The sequence below is a fragment of the Sus scrofa genome, chromosome 10 (assembly GCF_054392235.1).
Source record: "Sus scrofa isolate SSC_HxYL_T2T_F1_AM1 chromosome 10, Sscrofa_HxYL_maternal_Yorkshire_Landrace_v2.0, whole genome shotgun sequence".
Lineage (NCBI taxonomy): Eukaryota > Metazoa > Chordata > Mammalia > Artiodactyla > Suidae > Sus > Sus scrofa.
The window spans coordinates 33,673,120-33,699,736 of record NC_139392.1 but is presented as its reverse complement, the minus strand read 5'-3'; the positions used below and the strand labels follow the sequence as shown (position 1 = coordinate 33,699,736).

Here is a 26,617-nt window from a genome sequence, read left to right as displayed (position 1 = left end):
ATTTGATGTGGGGCTCAGAACTCTCACTCCTGTAGGTCTCTGTGAACCAGTTAGTTTCCAGTCTGGGGGGCTTCCCACCTGGGAGGTATGGGGTTGTTTGTATCACAAAATCATCCCTCCTACCTCTTGATGTGGCCTCCTCTTTCTCTTCCGGAGTAGGATGTCTTTTTGAAGGTTTCTGGTCCATTTGGGTGAAGATTGCTCAGCCTTTAGTCGTGACTTTTGTTGTTTTTAGGAGAGAAGTTGAGCTCCAGTCCTCTTCCGCCATCTTAATCCCATCTCCTACATCCAACTTTCAAAAACCTGAAATGTGCCCATGACATCACTACCATGGACACTTACTGCACCACAGACAATGCATGTCTGTATTACTAATTTGCCTGCAAAAACTCCAGACTGGATTCTTGGCTGCATTGTTGAAAGAAAGAAAATAGCCGTTAACAGTGATTTCCCAAACAGAATGGTTTTACTCTTTGGGAAGATAAAACCCTTTGACTCAGTTCCTGCGGTGATTTACTAACATGCCTTTGGTGTGCCTGTTGGTCCTAGGTGGAGTGGGGAACACACACCTCGTTCCTGTCTTCAAGCAACCTAGGATCTATTCTGCAGACAAAACATGGATCCATCCAAAAGGTAAGTCACAAGTAATGATGGTGTGTTGTGAATTTCTGCAAGGAGTGGAAGAGCCCACAGAGTTCTCAGCTTAAGACTCAGTTGTCTTCCCAGCTCTCTGAAGTCTTTCCTCACAGCAGCCCAGACACCCTGTGATGATCTCTGCCCTGACCATTCTCATTCACGTTCATTGGACTGTCCCCAGGTTTAACAGATAAGAACAAGATAGGCCCAGTTACATTGGCATTTCAGATAAACAACAGATATATTTTAAGTATACGGATGCCTCATGCAATATTTGAGACCTACTCAAAAGTATTCCATGTTTCCCTGAAATGCAGATGGATATATACCACATCTTTCTTGGCTCATCCTTCTGTAGATGCTTGGGTTGTTTTCTTGTCCTGGTGATTGTAACTCTGTTGTGATGAAATAGAGGTGCGTATGATCGTCAAGCGAGTGTTTTCGATAAATTGCCAGAAGTGGAATTGCTGGGTCACACTGTAGTTCTGATTTTAATTTTTTGAGCAATCTCATGCTGTTTTCCACTGTGGCTGCACCAGTAATGTTCCTTTTTCTCCACATGCTCTCCAACATTTATTGCTTGTGTGTGTGTGTGTTTATAATAACCATTCTCTAAGGGATGAGGTTGAAACATTATTGTGGTTTTGGTTTGTAGTTCCATTAGTGTGGTTTAACCTCTTGTCATAAGCCTGTTGGCCATTTTCTGTTTTCTTTGGAAAATGTCTATTCAGATCCTCTGCCCCAGTTTTTTGTTTGTTTGTTTTTTGTTTGTTTTGTGCCACACCCAAGGCACACAGAAGTTCCCAGGTAAGGGACGGAACCAGCAGCGCCCCATGGCACCGTAGTAACAATAGCAGATTTTTTGTATTTTTGCCACGTTCTTGGGCCGCTCTTGGGGCATATGGAAGTTCCCAGGCTAGGGGTTGAATCGGAGCTCTAGCCGCTGGCCCACACCACAGCCACAGCAATGCCAGATCTGAGCCGTGTCTGCGACCTACACCACAGCTCACAGCAACGCCAGATCCTTAACCCACTGAGCAAGGCCAGGGATCAAACCCACGACCTCATGGTTCCTAGTCAGATCCGTTAACCACTGCGCCACAATGGGAACTCCATTCCGCTGGTTTAATTTTCCCTTTCTATCGCTTGCCTTTGAGGTCAGAGCCAAGTGTAAGCAGACAGATGTCCATGTGCTTACCACCTATGTTTTCTCCTAGACATTGTATGGTTTCATTTCTTCCATTTGAGTCTTTAGTCCATTTTAATTTGGGGATGTGTTGTAAGGTAGGGGTCTCGTTCCATTCCTTGCATGTGCCTGTGCAGTTCTTCCAGCACCATTGATTGAAGAAACTGTCCCTTGTCCATTGTATGCTCTGTGGTCCTTTGTTGGAAATGACTTGTCTGTGTCTGTGTTGGTTTTCCTTCTGGGCTGTCAGTGTTGTTTCACTGGTCTGTCTGTTTTGTTTTTGTGCCAGTCCTGATCTGTTTTGCTATCTATAGCTTTGTAGTGTAGTTTGAAATCAGGAAATGTAATCCTTCCAGCTTTGCTGCTCTTTCTCAAGATGGTTGTAGCTGATGGGGATCTATTGTGGTTCCATACAAATTTTAGAAGGGTTTCTCCTAGGTCTGTGCAATGTGCAGTTGGGATTTTGGTGGAGAGTGCATTGAGTCTCTGTTGCTTTTGGTAATCTGGACATTTGAATGATGTGAATTCACTCATAAACATGAAATATCTTTCCATTAATTTGTGCCTTTAATTTCTTTCCTCAACAGCATATAGTTTAGAGTGTACAAGTCTTTACCTTGCCTGGTTAAATTTATCTCTAGGTACTTTAGTTTTTTCTTTTACTTTCATTTTATTTATTTTTATCTATTTATTTATTTATTTTATTTTATTATTATTATTATTATTTTTTTGCTATCTCTTTGGGCGGCTCCCACGGCATATGGAGGTTCCCAGGCTAGGGGTCGAATCGGAACTGTAGCCACCGGCCTATGCCAGAGCCACAGCAATGCGGGATTTGAGCCGCGGCTGCAATCTACACCACAGCTCATGGCAACGCCAGATCGTTAACCCACTGAGCAAGGGCAGGGACCAAACCTGCAACCTCATGGTTCCTAGTCAGATTCCTTAACCACTGGGCCTTGACGGGAACTCCTAGGTACTTTATTTTTGATGCAATCATAAATACGATTTTTTGGTTTGTTTCTGTTTTAAATCTTCTATGTCTTTGTTTAGTCTTTCTTGTAATGTGTTGATCTTTGCCTCCAGTTTTTGTCTGAGCTCTTGGATCCTCTTCACAATCATTATTCTAAAGTCATTTTGCATGGAGGTGGGTGTGGGGGTTGTCTTGTTCCTTCATCTGGTTCATATTTCTCTGCCTTCTCATTTTGTATGCTTTTTGCATGATCTCCTTTTTGTAGGTTAGAGGTGTGTAGCCTGTCTTGCTTCTAGTGTCTGCCTTCTTGTAGGTAAAATAGAGGCGTTTATGGCCAGCTTTCCTGATGGGAGGGACAGGTGCCTGCCCACTGGTAGGTGGAGCTGAGCCTTGTCCCTCTAGGGGGTGGACCTTTGTCTGTGGGTGTGATGTGGAGCACTTTAGGTACCTGTTTGTTGATCAGTGGGTCTGTGTTCCCAGCCTGTTTGTTGTTTGGCCTGGGGCTTCTCAGCCCTAACTTGTGGGACCAGATTGTTCCAAAAGGGCCACCTCCAGGGGAGCTCATGCCAACAACTATTCCTGGGACCTCTGCCTAGACTGTCCTGCCCTACAGTGTTTCCCAGTCACCCCCTCCTTTCCCAAGAGACCCTCCATGATTGGCCAGGTCATTCTGACCCAGATTCTTCTTGAGTGCCTGCTTAGCCCTGGGACCCAGTGCACATGAAAGCCTGTGTGCACCCTCCAGGAGTGGAGTTTCTGTCTCCCCCAGTCCTGTGGAGCTCTTGCACACAAGCCTCACTGGCCTTCAATGTCATGTGTCCCAGGGGCTCCTCCTTCCCGTGCCAGACTCCCTGGCTTAGGCACCTGCTGTGGGGTTCAGAAGTCTCCTGTGGGAAAGCCTCTGAAATAGAGTTCTTTTCCAGTTTGTGGGCTGCCCATGCAGGGGGTATGGGATTACTTCTACCATGAATGAGCACCTCCTGCTGTCTCAGTGTGGCTCCTTATTGCCTTTGGGTGTAGGATATCTTGTTCTTGGTAGTTTCCAGTCTATTTTGTTGATGGTCATTCAGCACATAGTTGTAATTTTGGTGTTTTCATGAGAGGAGGGGAGCTTGAGTCCTCCTACTCTGCCATCTTGTCTATTTCTTTCTTTCTTTTTTTTTTTTTTTTTTGTCTTTTTATCTGTTCTGTGGAGGTTCCCAGGCTAGGGGTCTAATCAGAGCTGTAGCTGTGGGCCTACACCAGAGCCACAGCAATTCAGGATCCTCAACCCACTGAGCGAGGCTAGGGATCGAACCCACAACAGCATGGTCCCTAGTCAGATGCGTTAACCACTGAGCCACAACAGGAACTCCGTGTCTGTTTCTCTTCTTGGGGTTTTGTTTTGTTTTGTTTGTTTTTAGGGCTGCACTTGCAGCATGTACAAGTTTCCAGGTTAGGGGTTGAATCAGAGCTGTAGCTACCAGCCTACACCACAGCCACATGGGGTCTGAGCTGCATCTGCAACTACACCACAGCTCAAGGCAACACAGGATCCTTCACCCACTGAGCAAGGCCAGGGATTGAACCTGTGTCCTCATGGGTACTGTTGTGTTTTTTAACCATTGAACCATGACAGAAACGCCTGTTTCTCTTTTTGATGTTTTGTTATTATTGTATAGAAATGCCACTGATATGTACGTTGATTATGTAAACTGAAACATAACTGAATGTATTCATTCAAACAGTTTTTTGCTAGAGTATGTAGGATTTTCTATTATAGTATCATGTAATCGGCAAAAAGGACACTTTTACTTTTTTCATTTATGATTCAGATTCCTTTTATTTCTTTTTCTTGTCTAATTGTTAGTAGGACTTCAAATCCTATGTGGAATAAAAGGGGCAAGAGTGGGCATCCTTCTCTTGTTCATCATCTTAGAGGAGAAAAAGCGTTCAGCTTGTCACAGTTGAGTGGAATGTTAGCTGTAGGTTTGCAGTTGATGGCCTTTATTAAGTTGAGGTCCATTCCCTTTATACTTGCTTTGTTGAGACTTTAACATAAGTGGATGTAGAAGTTTATCTCATGGGTTTCTTTGCATCTATGGAAATAATCATATGGTTTTTACCCTTTTTGTTTTTCGGTTTTAGTTTTAGGAATGCACCCACATCATACAGAGGTTCCCAGGTTAGGGGTCTAATCAGAGCTAGAGCTGCAGGCCTACACCACAGCCAAGCAAGTTCTGTTTCCCTTCCCAGATGATGGAAGATTTTAGGCATTATTTCTTCCATTAATTTTTCTGTTCTGTTCTCTTTCTCTTCTTCTGGAACCACCCCTGTAATGCAAATGTTATTCTGCTTGATGGTATCCCATAGGTCCTTTAAAGTAGCCTAATTTTTTAAAAATTCTTTTTTCATTTTGCCTCTCTATCTGATTGAGTTCCATTGTTTTGTCAGGCAGGTCTCTGATTAATTCTCCTTCATCCAGTCTGCTGTCAAAGCCCTCGAGTGTGTTTTTCAGTTCATTAATAACTTCTCTTTGGTTCTTTCCTCTGCTTCCTGTCTCTTCATTGAAGATCTCTTTGTGTTCATTCCTTCTTCTGAGTTCAGTAAGCATCTTTATGTCCATGACTTCTGACTCTTTCTCAGGTCGATGGCTTATTTCCACTTCATTTTGTTCTTATTCTGTGATTTTGCCTTGTGTTTGTTTTGTTTTTTTTTTTAGAAAGATATCCCTGTGTTTCATTTTGCCTAATTTTCTGTGTGTGTTTCCATGCATTAGGTCCATTTGCCATCTCTCCCAGTCTTGAAGGAGAGGATATACTTGGGAGCTGTCCTGTAGGGCCCAGAGGCGCCATCCCACTTGGCCACAAGAGCCAGGCACTCAAGGAGTGTCTCCTCTGTGGTCTGTGTGAACACACCTGTTGTGGTGGGGGCCCAGCTGTGATTCTCTTTGCTGGGAAGTGGGGAAGCACCGGTCTGGGACACAAGGTGCCTAGCTGCGGTGGGTGCGAAGCCCTGATTTTTTCATGTTCTCTCTGCTTGAAAGCCCTTGTGTCCTGATGTTTAATTTCGAACATAGTTCCTCCATTGTTCCAGAGCTGGCTTTTCTCCCATGTGGACTAAGGGGGGCGATCTAGGGCCCTGGTCCTCAGGAAGGCTTTGCAGCCTCTCTGGGTTGCTTTCTTCCCTTTCCCTTGCTTCAGACAGTGTTGCTACAGCCACAGCTGAGCAGCATGTCCACAACTGCCATACTTATACACACACCAGCCCTTGCCAAGCAGAAGTGTGGGAATGGGGTTCCTCTCAGTCAGCAGGAAGGGGAGGCTGTTTCTCAGAGCCCATTTCCCTCCTAGCCATGGAGATGCACCCGCGAATGAGCTCCAGTGCTGAGCAGGTCAGCTTCCTTTTCTCAGAGAGTCAGGGGGCTGTGTGTTCATGTTTTCCTCTGTGGGACTGAATATGAAGGTGAAAAATAGGATTTCTTTTTTTGTCTTTATGCTATTTCTTTGGGCCACTCCCACAGCATATGGAGGTTCACAGGCTAGGGGTCTCATCAGAGCTGTAGCCCCTGGCCTACGCCAGAGCCACAGCAGCACGGGATCCGAGGCACATCTGCAACCTACACCACAGCTCATGACAACGCCAGATCATTAACCCACTGAGCAAGGCCAGGGACCATACCCACAACCTCATGGTTCCTAGTCGGATTTGTTAACCACTGAGCCATGACGGGAACTCCTGAAGTTTGCTTTTTAAATAAATTTAAGTTAAATATGTGTCCCTTTGAAGAATTCATTCCTACTTACAGCAAAGTATGCCTAAGGGTCATGTTTAAAAACATGTTCCCTGAGACTTTTTCTACCTGTATAGAATCCAGTAGTAAAGAAAAGAAAAGGAATACCGCCATGAACTACCACATGAGGTAAAATGAGGTAGGATGTATTGTTTGATGAGAACCTCAGTAGTGTATCTTAATTGTGGAATTTCATCCAAAAAAAACGGAACCAAAACTCTCATAAGATTCAGCAAATCCATTGCTAGGGCTTCTGATGAAAACGAACATCCTAATTTGAAAAGATAGGAGCAGCTCTGTCCACTGAAGTGTCCCTTAGACTTTTTCTCTCACATAACTTCTTTTCACAACAGCGAGTGATAATGTGTAGACCAGCCAGGTCATGGCAGCAGCCTGTGTCCACTGAGGGATGAGTCAAGAAGATGTGGTGTCCATATGCAGTGCAGTGGTATTCGGCCAGAAAAGAGAGTGGCCTCTTGCCATTTGCTGCACCTTGGGTGAGCCTAGAAAGTATTATGCTGAAGGCCACAGTCAGACAAATCAGGATACTATGTGATGTCCCTGATTTGTGCAGTCTAATACCCAAAACCAATGATCAAACACACCAAAGAGTAACAGACTCATAGATACAGGGAGGAAAAGAGGACTCCCATCTCCCTTGTTGTCCTATCAGAAGAGCGATGCATTTGGTCTCTCAATTTTAGATACTTGGGGAGAATCAGCCATGGCAGAGTTGTCTCTCACAGCCTCCCATACCTTACACCCTCCCTGCTTGGCTTGAAATATTGCAGTGCTCTCAGTTTTCTCCAGGAATTGTCTCATGTTCCATGTGGGCTGGTGCTCAGTTTGCTCTCGAGCCAGATTTCATGACACTGTCCCAGGCACTGGTGTGATGAGGGGTTGAATTTTGAGAAGAATACATTTCATCCTAGAACTTTGAGTTAGCTAAAGTTTGTTGCTTAGAAAATTATGAGATATGTGTTTTAAGGCAACCCACTGTTGAAAGTAGGGTGAGTCCTTGTTTCCTAACTGTTCAAGGCATAGTAAGTTTTGTACGTATACAATGACAGGGACACTGTTAATGAAGAACCAGTGGAAAGATAATGAAGTGTACAGATTGTTGCATCCAGAGAAAAATTCTACACACGGTCATTGAGTGAAGACTTTTGCAACTTGATGAACATATGCTTAGTGTGTGGCATTTTACAATTTAATTTCTATAACTACTCCTTTTCTTCTGGACAAATGTTACCTATGGAGTGTAAAAATGTCTGGTGCCTCAACTACCAGAAATGAGTGGAAATGGTATTTCCATCAAAAAATGGGAGCCCTTTTAAATCTCACCATGGTAGGATTTTGCAATTCCCCTAAACGTTGAAGACCCATTATATTTGGGGAGGTCTTTTTCTCTCCAGTAATGTCTTTTCAAAACAGAGAGTAATACTGTTTGATTGTAGGATGCAGTTTTTGAAATAAAATGTTGACCCTGTCCAGGGAAACGGCCACTAGGCTATATAGAGCAGGTGGACCCAGAGGGGGCAGAGTTGCCTTCCCTCTGAAAGTTCCAGGCCTCTGACCAGTTTCCACGGCAATGGAATGCTGCCCACGGAGCCTTGTGGTTCAACTGCCAGTCTGTGAGAAGAGACGTGTGTGTTGGCCACAGCTGGGAGGCTCTCCCCTTCACTGCTCAAGTGTCAGACGATGGGCAACCTTAGCTGTTGTTGCGGAGGTATGTTGCTACTGTTCTAAAGGCTGTTTCCTCAGATGGGTGGTTCATTTTGACTAAACATATTATCTCCATCTTTATCTCCATTGCCACCAGTCTCATCAGTCTCTCAAGCCATAGGTCTGTTATACAGGCTTGCTGTATGACTAAGGTATATCTTAATGCTCCGAGTGAGCCAACTGCCTCAAGTATTTTCCTAAATGTGAGAAAAGACTCGTGTCTCGTGGCAGTTTGAAACACGTTCTCCCAGAGCACAGAGACGGCAAACATGCCCCTCTGCCTTTTTCGAAGCACGAGGCCCTCGCTGTCAGCCCTGCAGTAGACATTCAAAAGAGGGACGTTACAGCGCCACTCTTCTCAGTGTACATGTCGATGTCTTAATGCACATGCTAGCAGTCCAAAGGCAGAGGAATTTCGATGGAGCAAGAAACGGGGATTTTTCAGGTTGGATTTCCCCGGGTTGATGAGGACTAGCCCACTGGCTCTTTGGGTGCTAGCTGGTAGTGTGGTGACAAGGGCCAGTGCCAGCAGGTTAGTGGGGTGAACATTGGGTAAGGAAAGGAAGGAAGGTCTCTCTGGTGATCCTCAGAGAGACCCAGGGTGGGGTCTTCAAGCTGAGGTCTGGAGGGGGTCTCTCTAGGAGGAGCACTGTCCCTGCCACTCTCAGGTCTAGAGAAGGATGAGGAGTGTCCAGAGTATAGACTGGGTTTGGGTGACAGAAGACTTGCACTCTGGCCCATTGTCAGCCAGACCTTCGTCAAGGTTGCTCAGACTGGTGCTCTGATGCAACGTCAGTGAGACCTGGAGAGTCACAGATTTCCTTTCCTAACCCCGCCCCCCAGCAGGCACTCATCCGGATGGCCACCTCCCCAGTGAGTCCACAGGACTTGATCATCCAGGTGTGGTCTGCCGCAGGAAAGCTGATTCTTGCTAGAGCCGTCATGTGAACTTGAAGGTGTTTTGATCCCTGAGTCAAATTGGGGATCCAAGCAGACCGCTGTTCACATGAGGTGGTCAGCTGGTCACTGTGAAGGGCTGCCAAGGGAAGATTGGGGGAGGATGGGCCGAGTTGGGGTTTGTCTAGTCCTCCAGAGGAGCTCTTTTTGGATGAATGTTTGTATTTTGGGTTGTGGGTCAGAAGATAGAGGCAAAATGTTGGGTAAAGAATTGGACTGCTCTCCTGGCTCTGATATGTTCTCCAGGATCACCCCAGGACATCTTGGGGGCAGCAGGATTCAACAGAGAGAGAGAGAGAGAAAGTGGAGTTCTGGATTCAAGCAAGAGTCCAGGGCATGATCTCAGCGCCAAGCAGGCTTCAGTGGTTCAGGGGGATGTGTGACCTGAGGGAACCAACTGCACTCTTGTCCCAGATCTGCTCACACATGATTGGCGCGACTCTTGAGAAGATGCTCTAAGTTTCAGTGCTGTCCACTGGAAGATAGGGGTTCGAGCCCCTGTTTTGAACCCTCTTCCTCTAAAGTGGCATGATGTGCAGATCAGGGAACGTGACAGGAGACATTCTCCCTGAGCCATAAAGCCCCCTTCCCATGGAAAGGCCTTCTCCTGTTTGGTTCTTCCTCACTCTTTAATTATTGTCTGTATCTGGTCTATTTGGAATGTGGGTCTTTTTCTCTCACCTGTCTTGTGTTCTCAAGCAGAGAGTAACACTGTGTGGTTCTGGGATGCATTTTTTGAGACAACATGTTGACCCTGCACTGCCATCCCTGTCCGTAGAAAGACACATTAGTCTAGACAGAGCAGGTGGGCCCAGAGGGGGCAGAGTTGCCTTCCCTCTGAAAGTTCCAGGCCTTGACTGGTTGCCACAGCAATAGGATGATACCCACGGGGTCCTGCGGTCCAACTGCCACTCTGTGAGTGGAGAGGTGTGTGTTGGGCCACAACTGGGAGGCTCTCCCCTTCACCCCTCAAGAGTTGGACGATGGGCAACCTGAGCTGTTGTTGGGGAGGTATGTTGATACTGATCTAAAGGCTGTTCCATCAGATGGCATAGTTTACCCTGATGGAAAATGTTCTCTGATTTTTTTTTTCATTTCCACCACTTCAATTTGTGTACAGAGATGTAAATCTCTTATACAGCCATTTTGTATTACTCTTAAGATTTTTAATTATTTCTTCCTGGTTGGGCGCCTCAATTTTTTTCTTAATTTATACAATACTCCTTCCTATTTCCCATGTACAAACCTTCTCCCATCACACTAACCCTGGTAATACCCTACTCTGCCTTTATTCAGTGCAGAGGGACCCTGATTCCATTCTTCAATACACATGATGGAAATGGGCATTTATAGCTCCACTCTTCTGAATGCACATATCAACGTCTGAAGCCACATAATTGCAATTTTTTTTTGTCCCTTTTGCTATTTCTTGGGCTGCTGCCACGGCATATGGAGGTTCCCAGGCTAGGGGTCGAATCGGAGCTGTAGCCGCCAGCCTACACCAGAGCCACAGCAACTCGGGATCCAATCCATATCTGCAACCTACACCACAGCTCAGAGCAATGCCGGATCTTTAACCCACTGAGCAAGGGCAGGGACCGAACCTGCAACCTCATGGTTCCTATTTGGATTCGTTAACCACTGCTCAACAACGGGAACTCCCAATAATTGCATTTTAAATGTAGAAATTGATTGTAAGGAGTGAAACTTGGATTTTCAAGTAGGATTTCCATGGGTTGATGATGATAAGCTCCCTGGGTAGTTGGCTATTCGCTGGTAGTGTGCTGAGAACACACAGTGCTGGTAGGTTCGTGGGGTGACCATTTGGTAACTGAGGGAAGGAGGGTCCGACTGGTGATCCACAGAGGGAGACTTAGGGTCAGGTCTTCAAGCTGAGAGTCTCTAAAGGGTCCCTTTTAGAGGATAGAAGACTATCCCTGCCACTGCAGGGTCTGAAGAAGGATGAGGAGTTTCCAGGGTACAGATTGGGTTTGGGTGAAGAATGACTTGAGCTCCTGCTCATTCTCAGCCAGACCTTGGTCCAGGCTGCAGAGGAGGAGCTCAGACTCCTATTGCTGTACAGCAGCAAGGGGTACAACATTGTCAGTCAACAGTATTTTCATCACAACAATTTTTTAAAGAAAATTGTGTGAGACATTGACAGTCAGAGATTTTAATTTACTAAACAGTCAGAGCACTGGCCCAGATGGTCTCCTCCCGAGTGAATTCCCAGGAACCTCTTATCCAGGCATGATTAGCTGAAGGGAAGCTCATTCTTGGCATTCAGTCGAGACTGTTCTAAGCTCTGAGCCATCTTGGGAGTGAAACAGACCCCTAGTCGCTGGAGGTTGTCAGCTGGTTGTCATGAAAGTGTAATGTGATGCAGTGGATGACATGAAGATTTGGGGGAGAATGCCTGGGTTGGAGTATCCACGGAGCCAGGGCAAAGCCTCGGTCCTTCAGAGGGGCTTTGTTTGGAGGAAAATGTTGGATTCAGATCAGGGATTAAAGCATGGAGACAAAGGGCTGGATAAGGGTTTGGACTGATGTCTTTGTTCAGCATCTCCTGCAGGGAAGGCATCAGAGCTTGCCCACTAAAACCTTGGGATGGGAGGACTTGTGGGAGAGTGAGAAGATCTCTTGATTCAAGGGTCCAGGGCATGGTCTTGGCCCTGAGCAGGTGTCCGGCCTTCAGGGTTCAGGGATTTCTGTCCTCAAGGAACCAACTACATTCTTGGCCCACATCCATCCTTCAACATTGCCGTGATTCTTGGCAAGTTAGTCTAAAGTTCAATGCCCTCTACTGTCAAATCAGGCTTACACTCTCTGGGTTGCACCCCCTTCGCCTGCAACCGGGCCAACTTGGGGATGAGAGGAGATGATGAGAGAGACGCTACATGACCTGGAAAGCTTCCTTCCCGTGATGTTCTTCCATACTCTCTTGCTGTGGAGCTATTCAAACCCCCTCTTTTGATCCAACCAGCCCCAAGACTCAAGCTTATGCAGGTAGTCATTCAATGAAACCAATCCCAAATGTTAACAAGAGATCCGTGGATAAACCAAAGGCAGTATGAATCCACATAGGAATAAAATTCTACCGGAGAAAAAATTGTAATTATGTTAAATATGTTGCTACATGGATGATCCAAAATGAAACACACTTTTAACAATAGTGAAGTCAGACAGACACAGGAAAAGAAATATTGAACAATTCAACATATAGGCGGTAAGTAGATTAGGCAGATTGTCAAAGGTGGAAAGTAGAGAGGGCTAAGACTTGGCAGCAGGGCTGAAGGGGGAGTCATTGCTGAATGGGTGCAGAGGTCCTATAAGTTATGATGAGAAAGGTTCTTATGGACAGTGGTGCAAAGTACATGGCTTGTGAAGGCATGCCCGACCCCTGAATTTCCTATTGCCAAAGTATTCCAAAGAGAAGCATTATGTATCTAAGAAAAGAAAAGAGGTGAAACATCCCAGAGGATGGCGTGTGAACACAGGAGCACCCTGTGGGAAGAGTAGGGAAGCTGAAATGATCTCCTGCCCTTTCAGAAGATGGAGGAATGTGGCTGGAGAGGAAAATGGGCAGGAGGATTCACGAGACTCTGTCATGGCAGCAGAGCCTGCATGCTCGTGTTGGCCATTTCTCAGATGGAGAATATGCCACGGAGAGGTTCCCTTTAGCAAGAGAGGCAGAGGCTCCCTTTCTCAGGTCTTTCAAGGTGCTCTCTGCCGTCCTTCAAAACGTTTACCCGGGAGGATGGGCCAAGAGAAGCTCCATCCATGCTTCATCCCACCCCCACCCCTTGACTCCCAGCCCATGTCCAGTCAGGTGTGGCACCCAGAGTACCTCCTGATCAGCATCACTGCCTTGCTGACAGTGACTGTGTGTCCCCCTAGAAACACACGACAATGTTGTGGAGGCCAGTGGGAGTGAGAAGACCGAAGAGGAGGCCCCAGCCAGGGAAAATGAGGAGGAGGAAGGCTCGCCCAATAACAAGGTGGAGGAGGAGGCCACAACAAGTGGAAATAACGAGGAGGAGTCCCCAGCCAGCGACAGGGCCGAGCAAGAAGCCCAGACTGCCCCCAAGGTAAGCTCACTTTTCATGATCTGAGATTTAAAAAGGTGCCTCCTTTCTTCTTGGATGTGCCTACTTCAGAAATGGAAATCGGAGGAAGTCCATTATAGAGGATATATGCAGATTCCTCTTTGAAGGGATGTTGAGTCAAAGTTTGGTACCAACCAATAACTCCTTGCAAGGGGCATTGGCAAAAGTGACCCTATCAGTTCTGCAGTGTATGGTAGGGAGCATTTTTCTTTGAAGAAGACCAAAATTTTTTTAAATGAACATGGCCTTGAGAGATCTTCCTTGAAAAGCTGGTGCCTTTTCCAAAGGTGTCTTTGCTGTCTTCTTTTGGGGAAACAGACTCAACTCTGCCTTCTGTCTGTGTGCCTGCGGTCCGCAACCACAGGAAGACCTGTGGCCACAGTGCAGAGGATGCTGTGACACTCACAGTGTTTTCTTTTCTCTCATCACAGGTGGATGGGATGGATGATGAAAGCCGTAAGTATTCTGGAACCCGGCTCTGCTGAGGAGAAGTCCAGGTGTTGAGGAAGGGCGGGGGGTGCTTTCCTGCCCCTTTGGTTGCAGAGACACCCTGATTCTGGGTTCCTCCTGGGAAAGGGGGTGAAGGATGGGGTGAAAGAGACTGACTTCCCACAAAAGGGCCATCCCAAGTCCTCGGGTCCCTGGAGGAAAGGAGGCTCTTTGTATGGTGGGGGTAGGTGTCCGGGAACATTGGGGGGTGTGCGTGTGAGGGCCTGTTGGTGTGATTGTGAACCAGTGTGAGTGGGTGTGTTTTGTGGGGAGTCACTTGTGCCTTAGCACCACATAGCTGTCCAGTTTCTCGTTGAACAGTCTCATGATGACCGCAGGCTAACTGTCCATTCCCTCATTCTCCCTGCACCCGCTGGGAGCAAGGTTTGGGGAAAAGGCTTTCCTTCCTCTGTTGGTCTTTCGTTTCCTCTTTTCTTCCCCCTCTGCTTGGTGCAGACTTTCATGCTGTTGTTTCAAATATGTGCCGTGAAGTCGAGCCTCTTGAGGTTGTAAGTGTCCCGAGGAGTGTTGTGAACGCTGTGCTCCCCCCGCACCTCCTGCCCACTCGGGGCAGCCACCCTTCCAGCCTCTGCTCAGGAGTGGTCTTTCAGACACCTCATGTGCATGACATCAGAGAGTCTTTGTCCTTCTGTGTCTGACTGGCTTCACTTGAAGTGATGTCCTCCAGCGAGTTCCTGTTGAGGCTCAGAGCTCATGAACCTGACCAGTACCTATGAGGACACGGGTTCGACCCTTGACCTTGCTCAGTGGGTTAAGGATCTGACTTTTCCCTGAGCCACGGTGTAGGTTGCAGACATGGCTCAGATCCCAAGTTGCTGTTGCTGTAGCATAGGCAAGCAGCTGTAGCTCTGATTCAGCTCCTAGCCTAGGAACCTCCAAATGCCTCAAGCGAGGCCCTAAAAAGACCAAAAGAAATGATATTGAGATTTTGATATGTGTTGTAGTGTACCTGCTGTTTTTTCATGTAGTATGAAATGTCAATGATATTCCGTCTTCCAATCTATTTTTTTTAGTTTTCTGTATTTTTCAGGCCTTGCTCATGACATAATGAAGTTCCCAGGTGAGGGGTCAAATCTGAGCTATTTATGCCAAACTACACCAGAGCCACATCCACACCTACAACACACGTCTGTGACCTACACCACAGCTCAAATCAACACTGGACCCTTAACCCACTGAGTGAAGCCAGGGATTGAACCTGCTTCATCATGGATATTAGTTGGGTTCATTCCTGATGAGCCACAATGGGCACTCCTCCTTCCCCTCTGTGAACATGGAATGTCATTTGAATTCTTTGTGACTTATTCAATTCTTTCAGCAATGTTTTGTAGTTTTCAGTGTAAAAGTTGTTTCCTTTCTTAGAGCCCTGAGCCTGCTTTCCAGCTACTCCAGCAGCACCATGAGAAGGACGGGCTCGTGAAAACATTGGCGTGTCCCTCACTGCCTCTGCACTGAGCTCTGATTATGGCAGCACAGGTGTTGTGGGCCATACACAGCACCTCTGCTTACCCGTGGGTTCTGCTAGGAATCGGTCTAGAATGTCACCGTTGCCATCTCTCTTTGGGGGTCTGCAGGGCCTCCCAGAATTCCTGGCACAGGTTCATGAGCACAGGAGATACATACAGATGAATGATCAGGTCAGACCAGCCAACTGGTCTGCAGTAAAGCATGTCCGGGGAGGGGAGGTCATATCTTGCTCATCTTTGAATCTCCACCCTGAACACGATGCCTGATGTGGCAGTCACTGGCAGATCACCTCTTTATACTTCATGGAATTCTGTAATAAATAGTGCAATCCATTCATATAAAACACAGCACCGTTCAATTGCTTACTCAGCTATCCCCTTTTCAGTGTGTGTAGAGGTGGAATTTCAGGTGTGTCAGTTTAGAGGTAGGAGCTATAAAGGGCCATAGAAGGAAGAAGTTGAAAGGTCATTCCTTCAGCACGTTGCTGTCCTTCGAATGTTGGCATCTGTGCTCACCTTGTGTGGAAGGGTCTCAGTCCATGGAGCAGAGGGAAGGTCTGGGAGCCTGGAGGAAAACCCAGGGTGATGCTCTGTAACCTGCAGTCACCTCAGGGAAGCAGGAGGAATGGGAGGGTCACTTTTTCTAACTCAATTCCCCGCGTGGTGTATTTCTACAGAGTCAGTGGTGGAGAGCCTGAGCAGCCGCCAGGATGAGGAGGCTGCAGGTAGGGAAGAGCATGCAGCTGGGATCCAGTGGGAGAGGGTTCCTGGGAGCACCTGGGTTCCGCCTGCTGCCGGGAGAGGGAGGAAGTGGGGGATAGGACTTGGCGGGTGAGTGGGTGGGTGGCCTAATGAGTGGCACTCTGCTGTGGTGTTTTCCCCTGTGAAATGGATACCACGAAGAAGACTTGGGTCCCTGGTCTTTGTTGTGCTGTGTTTGTATTCCTCTCTCCTTTTCTTTGAGAGGGAGAATCGATTTTCCCTCCCAAAGCTGCTCCTTCCTGCTTTGGTCTCTGCCCGTTGTGCAAGTTTGCTTTGTGATTTGCACCGTGAGGGCCCAGTGCACAAGAGCTGTTGACTTGGTTTCCTTTATTGGCCTTGAGGGACCTGAAGTGGTGGCACCCAAAGCTCTCCTAGGCCCTTGACCCTGGAGACCAAGTTGGTCGAGTGAGTGTCAGGTGGTGGGTGAGAAGGCAGCTCTCTCACTCTGCATGTTCGGGATTTCTGACCTCCCTGTCCTATTGTGTCCTCACGGTGTGTCCTGAGGGAAGGGGCGTTCCCAGAGTTGGATGCCCAGAACAGGGAACTGAGGCACAGACAGATCTACATCTCCTTTTGTGGCATGTGTTTCTTCTACAGGGGATGTGAGGAGTTCCCTAGTGTCCTAGAGGCTAAAGATCGAGTGTTCGATCCCTTCCGTGGTGCAGAATCAAGTGCCTGGGTTGGGAACCACTGCATCCCCTGGGAGTGGTGACAATCAATCAGTCAACCAATGGGATTGACATCAGACCATTCTGCATGGTCATTATCTAGGTTGTCTCCGCTACCCAGAGGCATTTTCACACGAAACCTGTGTGGGGAGGTAATGTTTTGAAGTGCACCCCAAAGAGCAAGATCTTTCTAAGTAGAACTTGGATTCTGAAGGCTCTTCTGGGCGGCCGGGTGTTATGGGCTTTGAGGGCTTGGCCTGGGAGTCAATTATTAGTCATTTCCCTGTTATCTTCTGCAATCAGGATGTCACTCGTTCTCTCTGTTGTCATGTATTTTCCAGAATCTTGCTTTGGAAACCTAGGATCTTGCTTCAGGAGTCTGAGGGCAATTTTGTTCTTTACCACCTTGGCTGGAATAATCCCATGGTGGCCACACAACAGGGTGCACCCTGCCAATGAGCCAGATGAAGGTACTGTGGAACCTGACTCAATACATCCAGGCCTGAACAATGATTCTAGTTCATTCCGTGTTCCAAATTTCAGAACAAACTCTACAAATGCTACGCCACATCTTTCTTTTATTCCATGATGCAAATTCAAACGAACTAACTCGGAGTTCCCATCGTGGCGCAGTGGTTAATAAATCCGACTAGGAACCATGAGGTTGTGAGTTTGATCTCTGGCCTTGCTCAGTGGGTTAAGGATCCAGGGTTGCCGTGAGCCATGGTGTAGGTTGAAGATGTGGCTCGGATCCTGAGTTGCAGTGGCAGTGGTCACTGTAGGCCACTACAACTCTGATTAGACCCGTATCCTGGGAATCTCCATATGCTGAGGGAAGCAGGCCTAGAAAAGGCAAAATGACAAAAAAAGCAAAAAATAAATTGAATAACTCAGTTGGTAATTTCCCAACTATGGAAATAATGATTCATTTAAAATCGACATTTGGTTCCTGGTTAATAGCAAAGGTGATCTCACTCATTTTATGACATTTGCTGATATTTAACATTTCCAGTTGTAATAGATCCCTGCATGGAACCACATTTCCCAATTTGAAAACAATACTAGAAATGATTTAGAACAAGATTATATTAACAAGAAATGGTGGATATTACAGAAAGCTCCTCTAACCCATTGCTCCAATTTCCACCAATGACAACGTCCAGCACTGAATGGGGAACTCATGGTACACTGAGCAGCAAAAGATTCCTATAATTTTAATTAATGAAAAGTTCCCCATTTACATTCACATTCAGTTTTTGGGCTGTGCCAGTAGTTGAGGTTGGACACATGCAAAATATTAGGAGGCCCCAGTATGTTACCATAGAGAACGTGTACACTCCCATTTGTAGAAGGACGTTATTCCCAACAGCAAAGAGATGAAACCAATCACAAATGACAAGAGATCAGGAGAGAGATCAAATGCGATATGTGAACAGAAGAGAACAGTATTCTACCGGAAACAAAAGTAAAATTTTAAATAGGATACCAAGAGGATGATCCAAAAAAAAAAACTAAGTACTGTTTGACCAAAAGTGAGGAGTTCCCATCATGGCGTGCCAGCAGTGAAACCGATTAGGAAGCATGAGATTGTGAGTTTGACCCCTGGCCACAATCAGGGGGATAAGGATCTGGTGATGCCGTGAGCTGTGGTGTAGGTGGCAGATGCAGCTGGGATCCTGCCTTGCTGTGGCTCTGACATAAAATGGCAGCTACGGCTCCTATTAGACCCCTAGCCTGGGAACCTCCATATGCCATGCGTGTGGTCCTAACAAGCAACAAGTATCAATAGAAAAAAAAAATAGAGAAATCAGGCAGCACAGAGAAGGAAATATCGTGCAACTCAACCTATAGGCGGTAACCAGACTCGGCAGAGTGTCAGAGATGGAAAGTAGAAATGGCCAAGACCTGGCAGCAGGGCTGAAGGGGGAGTCATTCCTGAATGGGTGCAGAGGTCCAATGAGTTATGATGAGAAAAGTTGTTATGGACAGTGGTGCAAAGTACATAGCATTGGGAAGGCCTGCTCTCCCCGTGAGTTTCCTATTGCCAAAGTATTCCAAAGAGAAGCATTATGTATCTAAGAAAAGAAAAGAGGCGAAACATCCCAGAGGATGGCGTGTGAACACAGGAGCACCCTGTGGGAAGAGTAGGGAAGCTGAAATGATCTCCTGCCCTTTCAGAAGATGGAGGAATGTGGCTGGAGAGGAAAATGGGCAGGAGGATTCACGAGACTCTGTCATGGCAGCAGAGCCTGCATGCTCATGTTGGCCATTTCTCAGATGGAGAATATGCCACGGAGAGGTTCCCTTTAGCAAGAGAGGCAGAGGCTCCCTTTCTCAGGTCTTTCAAGGTGCTCTCTGCCGTCCTTCAAAACGTTTACCCGGGAGGATGGGCCAAGAGAAGCTCCATCCGTGCTTCATCCCACCCCCACCCCTTGACTCTCAGCCCATGTCCAGTCAGGTGAGGTGCCCAGAGTACCTCCCGAGCAGCACCACCGCCTTGCTGACAGTGACTGTGTGTCCCCCTAGCAACCCTCGATGATGTTGTGGAGGCCGGCGGGAGTGAGAAGACGGAGGAAGAGGCCCTGGCTGGGGCAAATGAGGAGGAGGTGGGGCCGGGAACTGAGAAGGTGCAGGAGGAGGCTGCCTGCATTGACGAGGCAGAGGAGGAGGCAGGCCCATCCCTTGAAAATGACGAGGAGTCCCCAGCCAGCGACCTGGTTGAGCAGGAAGACCAGCTTGCCCCCAAGGTAAGCTCACCTTTCTTGATCGGAGATTTAAAAAGGTGCCTCCTTTCTTCTTGGATGTGCCTACTTCAGAAAAGGAAATCTGAGCAAGTCCATTATAGAGGATATATGCACATTCCTCTGTGGAGGAATGTTGAGTCAAAGTTTGGTACCAACCAATAACTCCTTCCAAGGGGCATTGGCAAAAGGGACCACATCAGTTCCCAAGTGTACATAGGGAGCATTTGTCTTTGAAGAAGCCTGAATGTTTTGTTTTGTTGTCTTTTTGCCTTTTCTAGGGCCACTCCTGTGGCATATGGAGGTTCCCAGGCTCAGGGTCAAACCAGAGCTGTAGCCACCGGCCTGCGCCAGAGCCACAGCAACGCGGGATCCGAGCAACGTCTGCAACCTACACCTCAGCTCACGGCAATGCCGGATCCTTAACCCACTGAGCAAGGCCAGGGATCGAACCCGCAACCTCATGGTTCCTGGTCGGATTCGTTAACCACTGCGCCACGACGGGAACTCCAAAGAAGCCTGAATGTTTTTTAAATGAACGTGGACTTGGGAGGTCTTCCATGAAAAGCTGGTGCCTTTTCCACAGGTGTCTTTGCTGTCTTCTTTTGGGGAAACGGACTCAACTCTGCCTTCTGTCTGTGTGCCTGCGGTCCGCAACCACAGGAAGACCTGTGGCCACAGTGCAGAGGATGCTGTGACACTCACAGTGTTTTCTTTTCTCTCATCACAGGTGGACGGGATGGACGATGAAAGCCGTAAGTATTCTGGAACCCGGCTCTGCTGAGGAGAAGTCCAGGTGTTGAGGAAGGGCGGGGGGTGCTTTCCTGCCCCTTTGGTTGCAGAGACACCCTGATTCTGGGTTCCTCCTGGGAAAGGGGGTGAAGGATGGGGTGAAAGAGACTGACTTCCCACAAAAGGGCCATCCCAAGTCCTCGGGTCCCTGGAGGAAAGGAGGCTCTTTGTATGGTGGGGGTAGGTGTCCGGGAACATTGGGGGGTGTGCGTGTGAGGGCCTGTTGGTGTGATTGTGAACCAGTGTGAGTGGGTGTGTTTTGTGGGGAGTCACTTGTGCCTTAGCACCACATAGCTGTCCAGTTTCTCGTTGAACAGTCTCATGATGACCGCAGGCTAACTGTCCATTCCCTCATTCTCCCTGCACCCGCTGGGAGCAAGGTTTGGGGAAAAGGCTTTCCTTCCTCTGTTGGTCTTTCGTTTCCTCTTTTCTTCCCCCTCTGCTTGGTGCAGACTTTCATGCTGTTGTTTCAAACATGTGCCATGAACTCGAGCCTCTTGAGGTTGTAAGTGTCCCGAGGAGTGTTGTGAACGCTGTGCTCCCCCCGCACCTCCTGCCCACTCGGGGCAGCCACCCTTCCAGCCTCTGCTCAGGAGTGGTCTTTCAGACACCTCATGTGCATGACATCAGAGAGTCTTTGTCCTTCTGTGTCTGACTGGCTTCACTTGAAGTGATGTCCTCCAGCGAGTTCCTGTTGAGGCTCAGAGCTCATGAACCTGACCAGTACCTATGAGGACACGGGTTCGACCCTTGGCCTTGCTCAGTGGGTGAAGAATCCCGCATTGCGGTGAGCTGCGGCAGAGGTCCCAGACGCGGCTGGTATCCAGCTTGGCTGTGGCTGTGGTGTCGGCCGGTGGCCACAGCTCTGATTTGCCGCCTCGCCTGGGAATTTCCATCTGCTGCGGGGGCAGCCCTCAAGCCCAAAAGTGAATCAGTCAATAATGTCCTGGAGTTCTCTGTGCATTGCTGCAATGGGTAGGGTTTCCTTCTTCTGTGACAACGGAATACCTTGCTATGGTCTGTATCCACCCCGTTGTCTTTCTCAGTCTGTGTGCCCGTGGACACTGGGGCTCTGTTTCTGTTGGGCTCTTGTGTATGGCGCTGCCGTGATCCTGGGATGGCAGGTCTCTTTACCCGACACTGATGGATCTTCCTTTACATGTCCATGCAGCAGTGGGATTGCAGGGTCCTGCCGTGGTGTTTCCCGTCCTGGCTGGCCCCGTTGACATTCCCTGCTACAGTGTCCAGAAGTCCCAGGCAGTCACATCTTCCCAAACATCTGTTCAGGTTTGAAAACACTCCGTGTCCTACCAGGTGGGAGGTGATACCTCGTGGTGCCTTTGCTTTGCCTTTCCATTGTGATAGGCGACTTTGGGAAACATGCCCTCTGTGTGCTGCTCTCTGTGGTCTTCTTGGACGGTGGGTCTCTCCCAGGCTTCCACTCATCTACCACTGAGGTATTTGCCTTTTGATTCAATTGATTTGTAGTTGTTTCCCATATATTCCAAATATGAGCCCCTGTTTCAAATACAAGATTTACAAATATCCTCTTCTGTAGGTTGTCTTTCCATTCAGTGGATTGTTAGACACTGTCCTTTCTGTTTGTTTCTATTTTAATGGAGGTACAGTGTTGTTTCACTCTCTGCTGTGGAGCAACGTTCCCCAGTCGTGTGTGTCCATTAACGTATGTTCCTTTTTTGATATTATTGCCGTCTGAGATCAGGTCGATTACAGGAGATTGGATCTCGTTCTCCGTGTGCTGCAACAGGAGGACCTTGTTGTCTCTCCATTCTCAATGCCGTAGTTGGCATCAACTGCCCCCAAACTCCCAGTCCGTGCCCTTCACAACCACAAGTCTGTTCTCTGCATCCGTGGGTTCTGTGGACAGGTTCCTTTGTGCCGTGCTTTAGATTCCACCTCTAAGTGAGATCAGGTGGTATCCGTCTTTCTCTTTGTCACGTACTTCACTTTGCACGAGAATCTCCCGATCCATCCCTATTGTTTTGAGTGGCATTGGTTTCTTCTTCGATTTTCTGGCTGAGTCGTGAATTCCATCATCTATGTGGACCACATCGTCATGAGCCATTCATCTGTCTGTGGACATGAGGTGGCTTCCCTGTCTTGGCTGTTGTGAACAGTGCTGCCATAAACATAGAGGGGCATATGTCTTTTTCCTGGATACATTTGTCCTGATATTTCCCAGGGTGCTCGGCTTGCTAGGTCGCATGCCCTGCTGTGTTCAGTTTTCGCAGGACCCTCCATGGTGTCTTCCATAGTGGTTGTACCAGTGTACGTTCGCATCGGCAATGCTGGGGCGGGGGAGCCTTTTCTCCACCCGTATCTGCGACCGACACCAGAGCTCTCGGCAACGCTGGATCCTTAACCCCCTCAGCGAGGCCAGGGATCAACCCCGCAAGCTCGTGGTTCCTAGTCGGATTCGTTTCCGCTGTGCCCTGACGGGAACTCCTGGGTGGTTTCTTTGCTGTTGTTGTTGTGGAGGTGTATGAGTTTTCTTTATATATGTTTTGGAGGTGAACCTCACGGGCAGTGGTCCCTTTCTCCTCAGTGCTTCTGTAGAGCTGCTGTCCACAGTGTGCCAGCCACTGGCCAGAAGGAGCCATTTCTGCTTAATTGAGTTCAGTCAGTAGTTAGGTCTGCCTCTTGCAGTGAACAGAATAAAGCAGCCTATGGTTCACTCCCAGGGGCCACCACACAAGTGTGTCCATGCAGCTGGAATTTCAGGTGTGTCACCCTGGAGCTGAGGCCTCCAGATGGACTCGTAGAAGGGAGATGTGTAAGGCTCCATCCCTCAGCAGCCCACGATCTCTGAAGGTTTGCCACTGTGGCCAATGTTTTATGGAAGCTTCTGAGGCCGTAGAGCAGAGGGAAGTTCTGAGCACACGGAGGACAAGCCAGGGTGGTGCTGTGTGGCCGCAAACAACCCTAAGTAGGGGATACGTGTGGGGGACAGGCTCTAACACCTTGATTCCTTATGTCTGTGTCTCTGCAGTATGTTTCATGGAGAGTCTGAGTGACAGCAACCATGATGAAAGTGATACAGGTAAGAACAGCTCTCAGGTAGGAGCCAATGGGAGAGGGATCCCGGGACACTTGGGTGACGCCTGCTGCTTGGAGTGTGGGGCAGGTGAGTCTGAAACTTAAAAACAGAAAGAAATTGATGTAAAGCTGTTCACCGCCTACTTTAATAAGGAGAGGGAGCAGATATGAGATGCCTGAATGTTGGCATCTGTGCTCACCTTGTGTGGAAGGGTCTCAGTCCATGGAGCAGAGGGAAGGTCTGGGCACCTGGAGGAAAAACCAGGGTGATGCTCTGTACCCGTAGTCACCTCAGGGAAGCCGGAGAAACGGGAGGGCCACTCTTTCTAACTCCTTGATTCCCCTGATGGTGTGTTTCTACAGACTCAGTGGTGGAGAGCCTGAGCAGCCGCCAGGATGAGGAGGCTGCAGGTAGGGAAGAGCACGCAGCTGGGATCCAGTGGGAGAGGGTTCCTGGGAGCACCTGGGTTCCGCCTGCTGCCGGGAGAGGGAGGAAGTGGGGGATAGGACTTGGCGGGTGGGTGGGTGGGTGGCCTAATGAGTGGCACTCTGCTGTGGTGTTTTCCCCTGTGAAATGGATACCACGAAGAAGACTTGGGTCCCTGGTCTTTGTTGTGCTGTGTTTGTATTCCTCTCTCCTTTTCTTTGAGAGGGAGAATCGATTTTCCCTCCCAAAGCTGCTCCTTCCTGCTTTGGTCTCTGCCCGTTGTGCAAGTTTGCTTTGTGATTGGCACCGTGAGGGCCCAGTGCACAAGAGCTGTTGACTTGGTTTCCTTTATTGGCCTTGAGGGACCTGAAGTGGTGGCACCTGAAGTGGTGGCACCTTGACCCTGGAGACCAAGTTGGTCGAGTGAGTGTCAGGTGGTGGGTGAGAAGGCAGCTCTCTGGCTCTGCATGTTTGGGATTTCTGGCCTCCCTGTCCTATTGTGTCCTCACGGTGTGTCCTGAGGGAAGGGATGTTCGCAGAGTTGGATGAGTTAAAGGAGGCATACTTGGAGTTCCAGTGGTTAAGGAATCCAACTAGGAACCATGAGATTGCGGGTTCGATCGCTGGCCTCACTCAGTGAGTTAAGGATCCAGTAATGCCGTGAGCTGTGGTGTAGGTGGCAGATGCAGCTGGGATCCTGCCTTGCTGTGGCTCTGACATAAAATGGCAGCTACGGCTCCTATTAGACCCCTAGCCTGGGAACCTCCATATGGCATGTGTGTGGCCCTAAAAAGCAACAAGTATCAATAGAAAAAAAAATAGAGAAATCAGGCAGCACAGAGAAGGAAATATCGTGCAACTCAACATATAGGCGGTAACCAGACTCGGCAGAGTGTCAGAGATGGAAAGTAGAAATGGCCAAGACCTGGCAGCAGGGCTGAAGGGGGAGTCATTCCTGAATGGGTGCAGAGGTCCTATGAGTTATGATGAGAAAAGTTGTTATGGACAGTGGTGCAAAGTACATAGCATTGGGAAGGCCTGCTCTCCCCGTGAGTTTCCTATTGCCAAAGTATTCCAAAGAGAAGCATTATGTATCTAAGAAAAGAAAAGAGGCGAAACATCCCAGAGGATGGCGTGTGAACACAGGAGCACCCTGTGGGAAGAGTAGGGAAGCTGAAATGATCTCCTGCCCTTTCAGAAGATGGAGGAATGTGGCTGGAGAGGAAAATGGGCAGGAGGATTCACGAGACTCTGTCATGGCAGCAGAGCCTGCATGCTCGTGTTGGCCATTTCTCAGATGGAGAATATGCCACGGAGAGGTTCCCTTTAGCAAGAGAGGCAGAGGCTCCCTTTCTCAGGTCTTTCAAGGTGCTCTCTGCCGTCCTTCAAAACGTTTACCCGGGAGGATGGGCCAAGAGAAGCTCCATCCGTGCTTCATCCCACCCCCACCCCTTGACTCTCAGCCCATGTCCAGTCAGGTGAGGTGCCCAGAGTACCTCCCGAGCAGCACCACCGCCTTGCTGACAGTGACTGTGTGTCCCCCTAGCAACCCTCGATGATGTTGTGGAGGCCGGCGGGAGTGAGAAGACGGAGGAAGAGGCCCTGGCTGGGGCAAATGAGGAGGAGGTGGGGCCGGGAACTGAGAAGGTGCAGGAGGAGGCTGCCTGCATTGACGAGGCAGAGGAGGAGGCAGGCCCATCCCTTGAAAATGACGAGGAGTCCCCAGCCAGCGACCTGGTTGAGCAGGAAGACCAGCTTGCCCCCAAGGTAAGCTCACCTTTCTTGATCGGAGATTTAAAAAGGTGCCTCCTTTCTTCTTGGATGTGCCTACTTCAGAAAAGGAAATCTGAGCAAGTCCATTATAGAGGATATATGCACATTCCTTTGTGGAGGAATGTTGAGTCAAAGTTTGGTACCAACCAATAACTCCTTCCAAGGGGCATTGGCAAAAGGGACCACATCAGTTCCCAAGTGTACATAGGGAGCATTTGTCTTTGAAGAAGCCTGAATGTTTTGTTTTGTTGTCTTTTTGCCTTTTCTAGGGCCACTCCTGTGGCATATGGAGGTTCCCAGGCTCAGGGTCAAACCAGAGCTGTAGCCACCGGCCTGCGCCAGAGCCACAGCAACGCGGGATCCGAGCAACGTCTGCAACCTACACCTCAGCTCACGGCAATGCCGGATCCTTAACCCACTGAGCAAGGCCAGGGATCGAACCCGCAACCTCATGGTTCCTGGTCGGATTCGTTAACCACTGCGCCACGACGGGAACTCCAAAGAAGCCTGAATGTTTTTTAAATGAACGTGGACTTGGGAGGTCTTCCATGAAAAGCTGGTGCCTTTTCCACAGGTGTCTTTGCTGTCTTCTTTTGGGGAAACAGACTCAACTCTGCCTTCTGTCTGTGTGCCTGCGGTCCGCAACCACAGGAAGACCTGTGGCCACAGTGCAGAGGATGCTGTGACACTCACAGTGTTTTCTTTTCTCTCATCACAGGTGGACGGGATGGACGATGAAAGCCGTAAGTATTCTGGAACCCGGCTCTGCTGAGGAGAAGTCCAGGTGTTGAGGAAGGGCGGGGGGTGCTTTCCTGCCCCTTTGGTTGCAGAGACACCCTGATTCTGGGTTCCTCCTGGGAAAGGGGGTGAAGGATGGGGTGAAAGAGACTGACTTCCCACAAAAGGGCCATCCCAAGTCCTCGGGTCCCTGGAGGAAAGGAGGCTCTTTGTATGGTGGGGGTAGGTGTCCGGGAACATTGGGGGGTGTGCGTGTGAGGGCCTGTTGGTGTGATTGTGAACCAGTGTGAGTGGGTGTGTTTTGTGGGGAGTCACTTGTGCCTTAGCA

At 48.6% G+C, this 26,617-nt stretch overlaps 1 protein-coding gene across 10 annotated transcripts in view; it reads left to right on the top strand.

The window, feature by feature from the left end:
- LOC102162336 (uncharacterized) overlaps nt 1–26,617 on the top strand; it is a 91,338-nt gene that overhangs the window by 55,719 nt on the left and 9,002 nt on the right. For 6 of the 10 annotated variants that reach the window (XM_084980874.1, XM_084980879.1, XM_084980876.1 and 3 more), the window contains exons 8-18: nt 550–633; nt 13,147–13,337; nt 13,787–13,811; nt 16,009–16,056; nt 17,103–17,231; nt 19,288–19,508; nt 20,233–20,257; nt 23,305–23,355; nt 23,715–23,762; nt 25,325–25,545; nt 26,270–26,294. In XM_084980874.1, the coding sequence (XP_084837000.1) occupies nt 13,796–13,811; nt 16,009–16,056; nt 17,103–17,231; nt 19,288–19,508; nt 20,233–20,257; nt 23,305–23,355; nt 23,715–23,762; nt 25,325–25,545; nt 26,270–26,294 (784 nt within the window). In that variant the 5' untranslated portion in view covers nt 550–633; nt 13,147–13,337; nt 13,787–13,795. Of the gene's footprint in view, nt 1–411; nt 634–13,146; nt 13,338–13,786; nt 13,812–16,008; nt 16,057–17,102; nt 17,232–19,287; nt 19,509–20,232; nt 20,258–23,304; nt 23,356–23,714; nt 23,763–25,324; nt 25,546–26,269; nt 26,295–26,617 lie in introns of those variants that run through there. The other 4 variants (XM_084980882.1, XM_084980881.1, XM_084980873.1 and 1 more) reach the window with 3 other exon arrangements.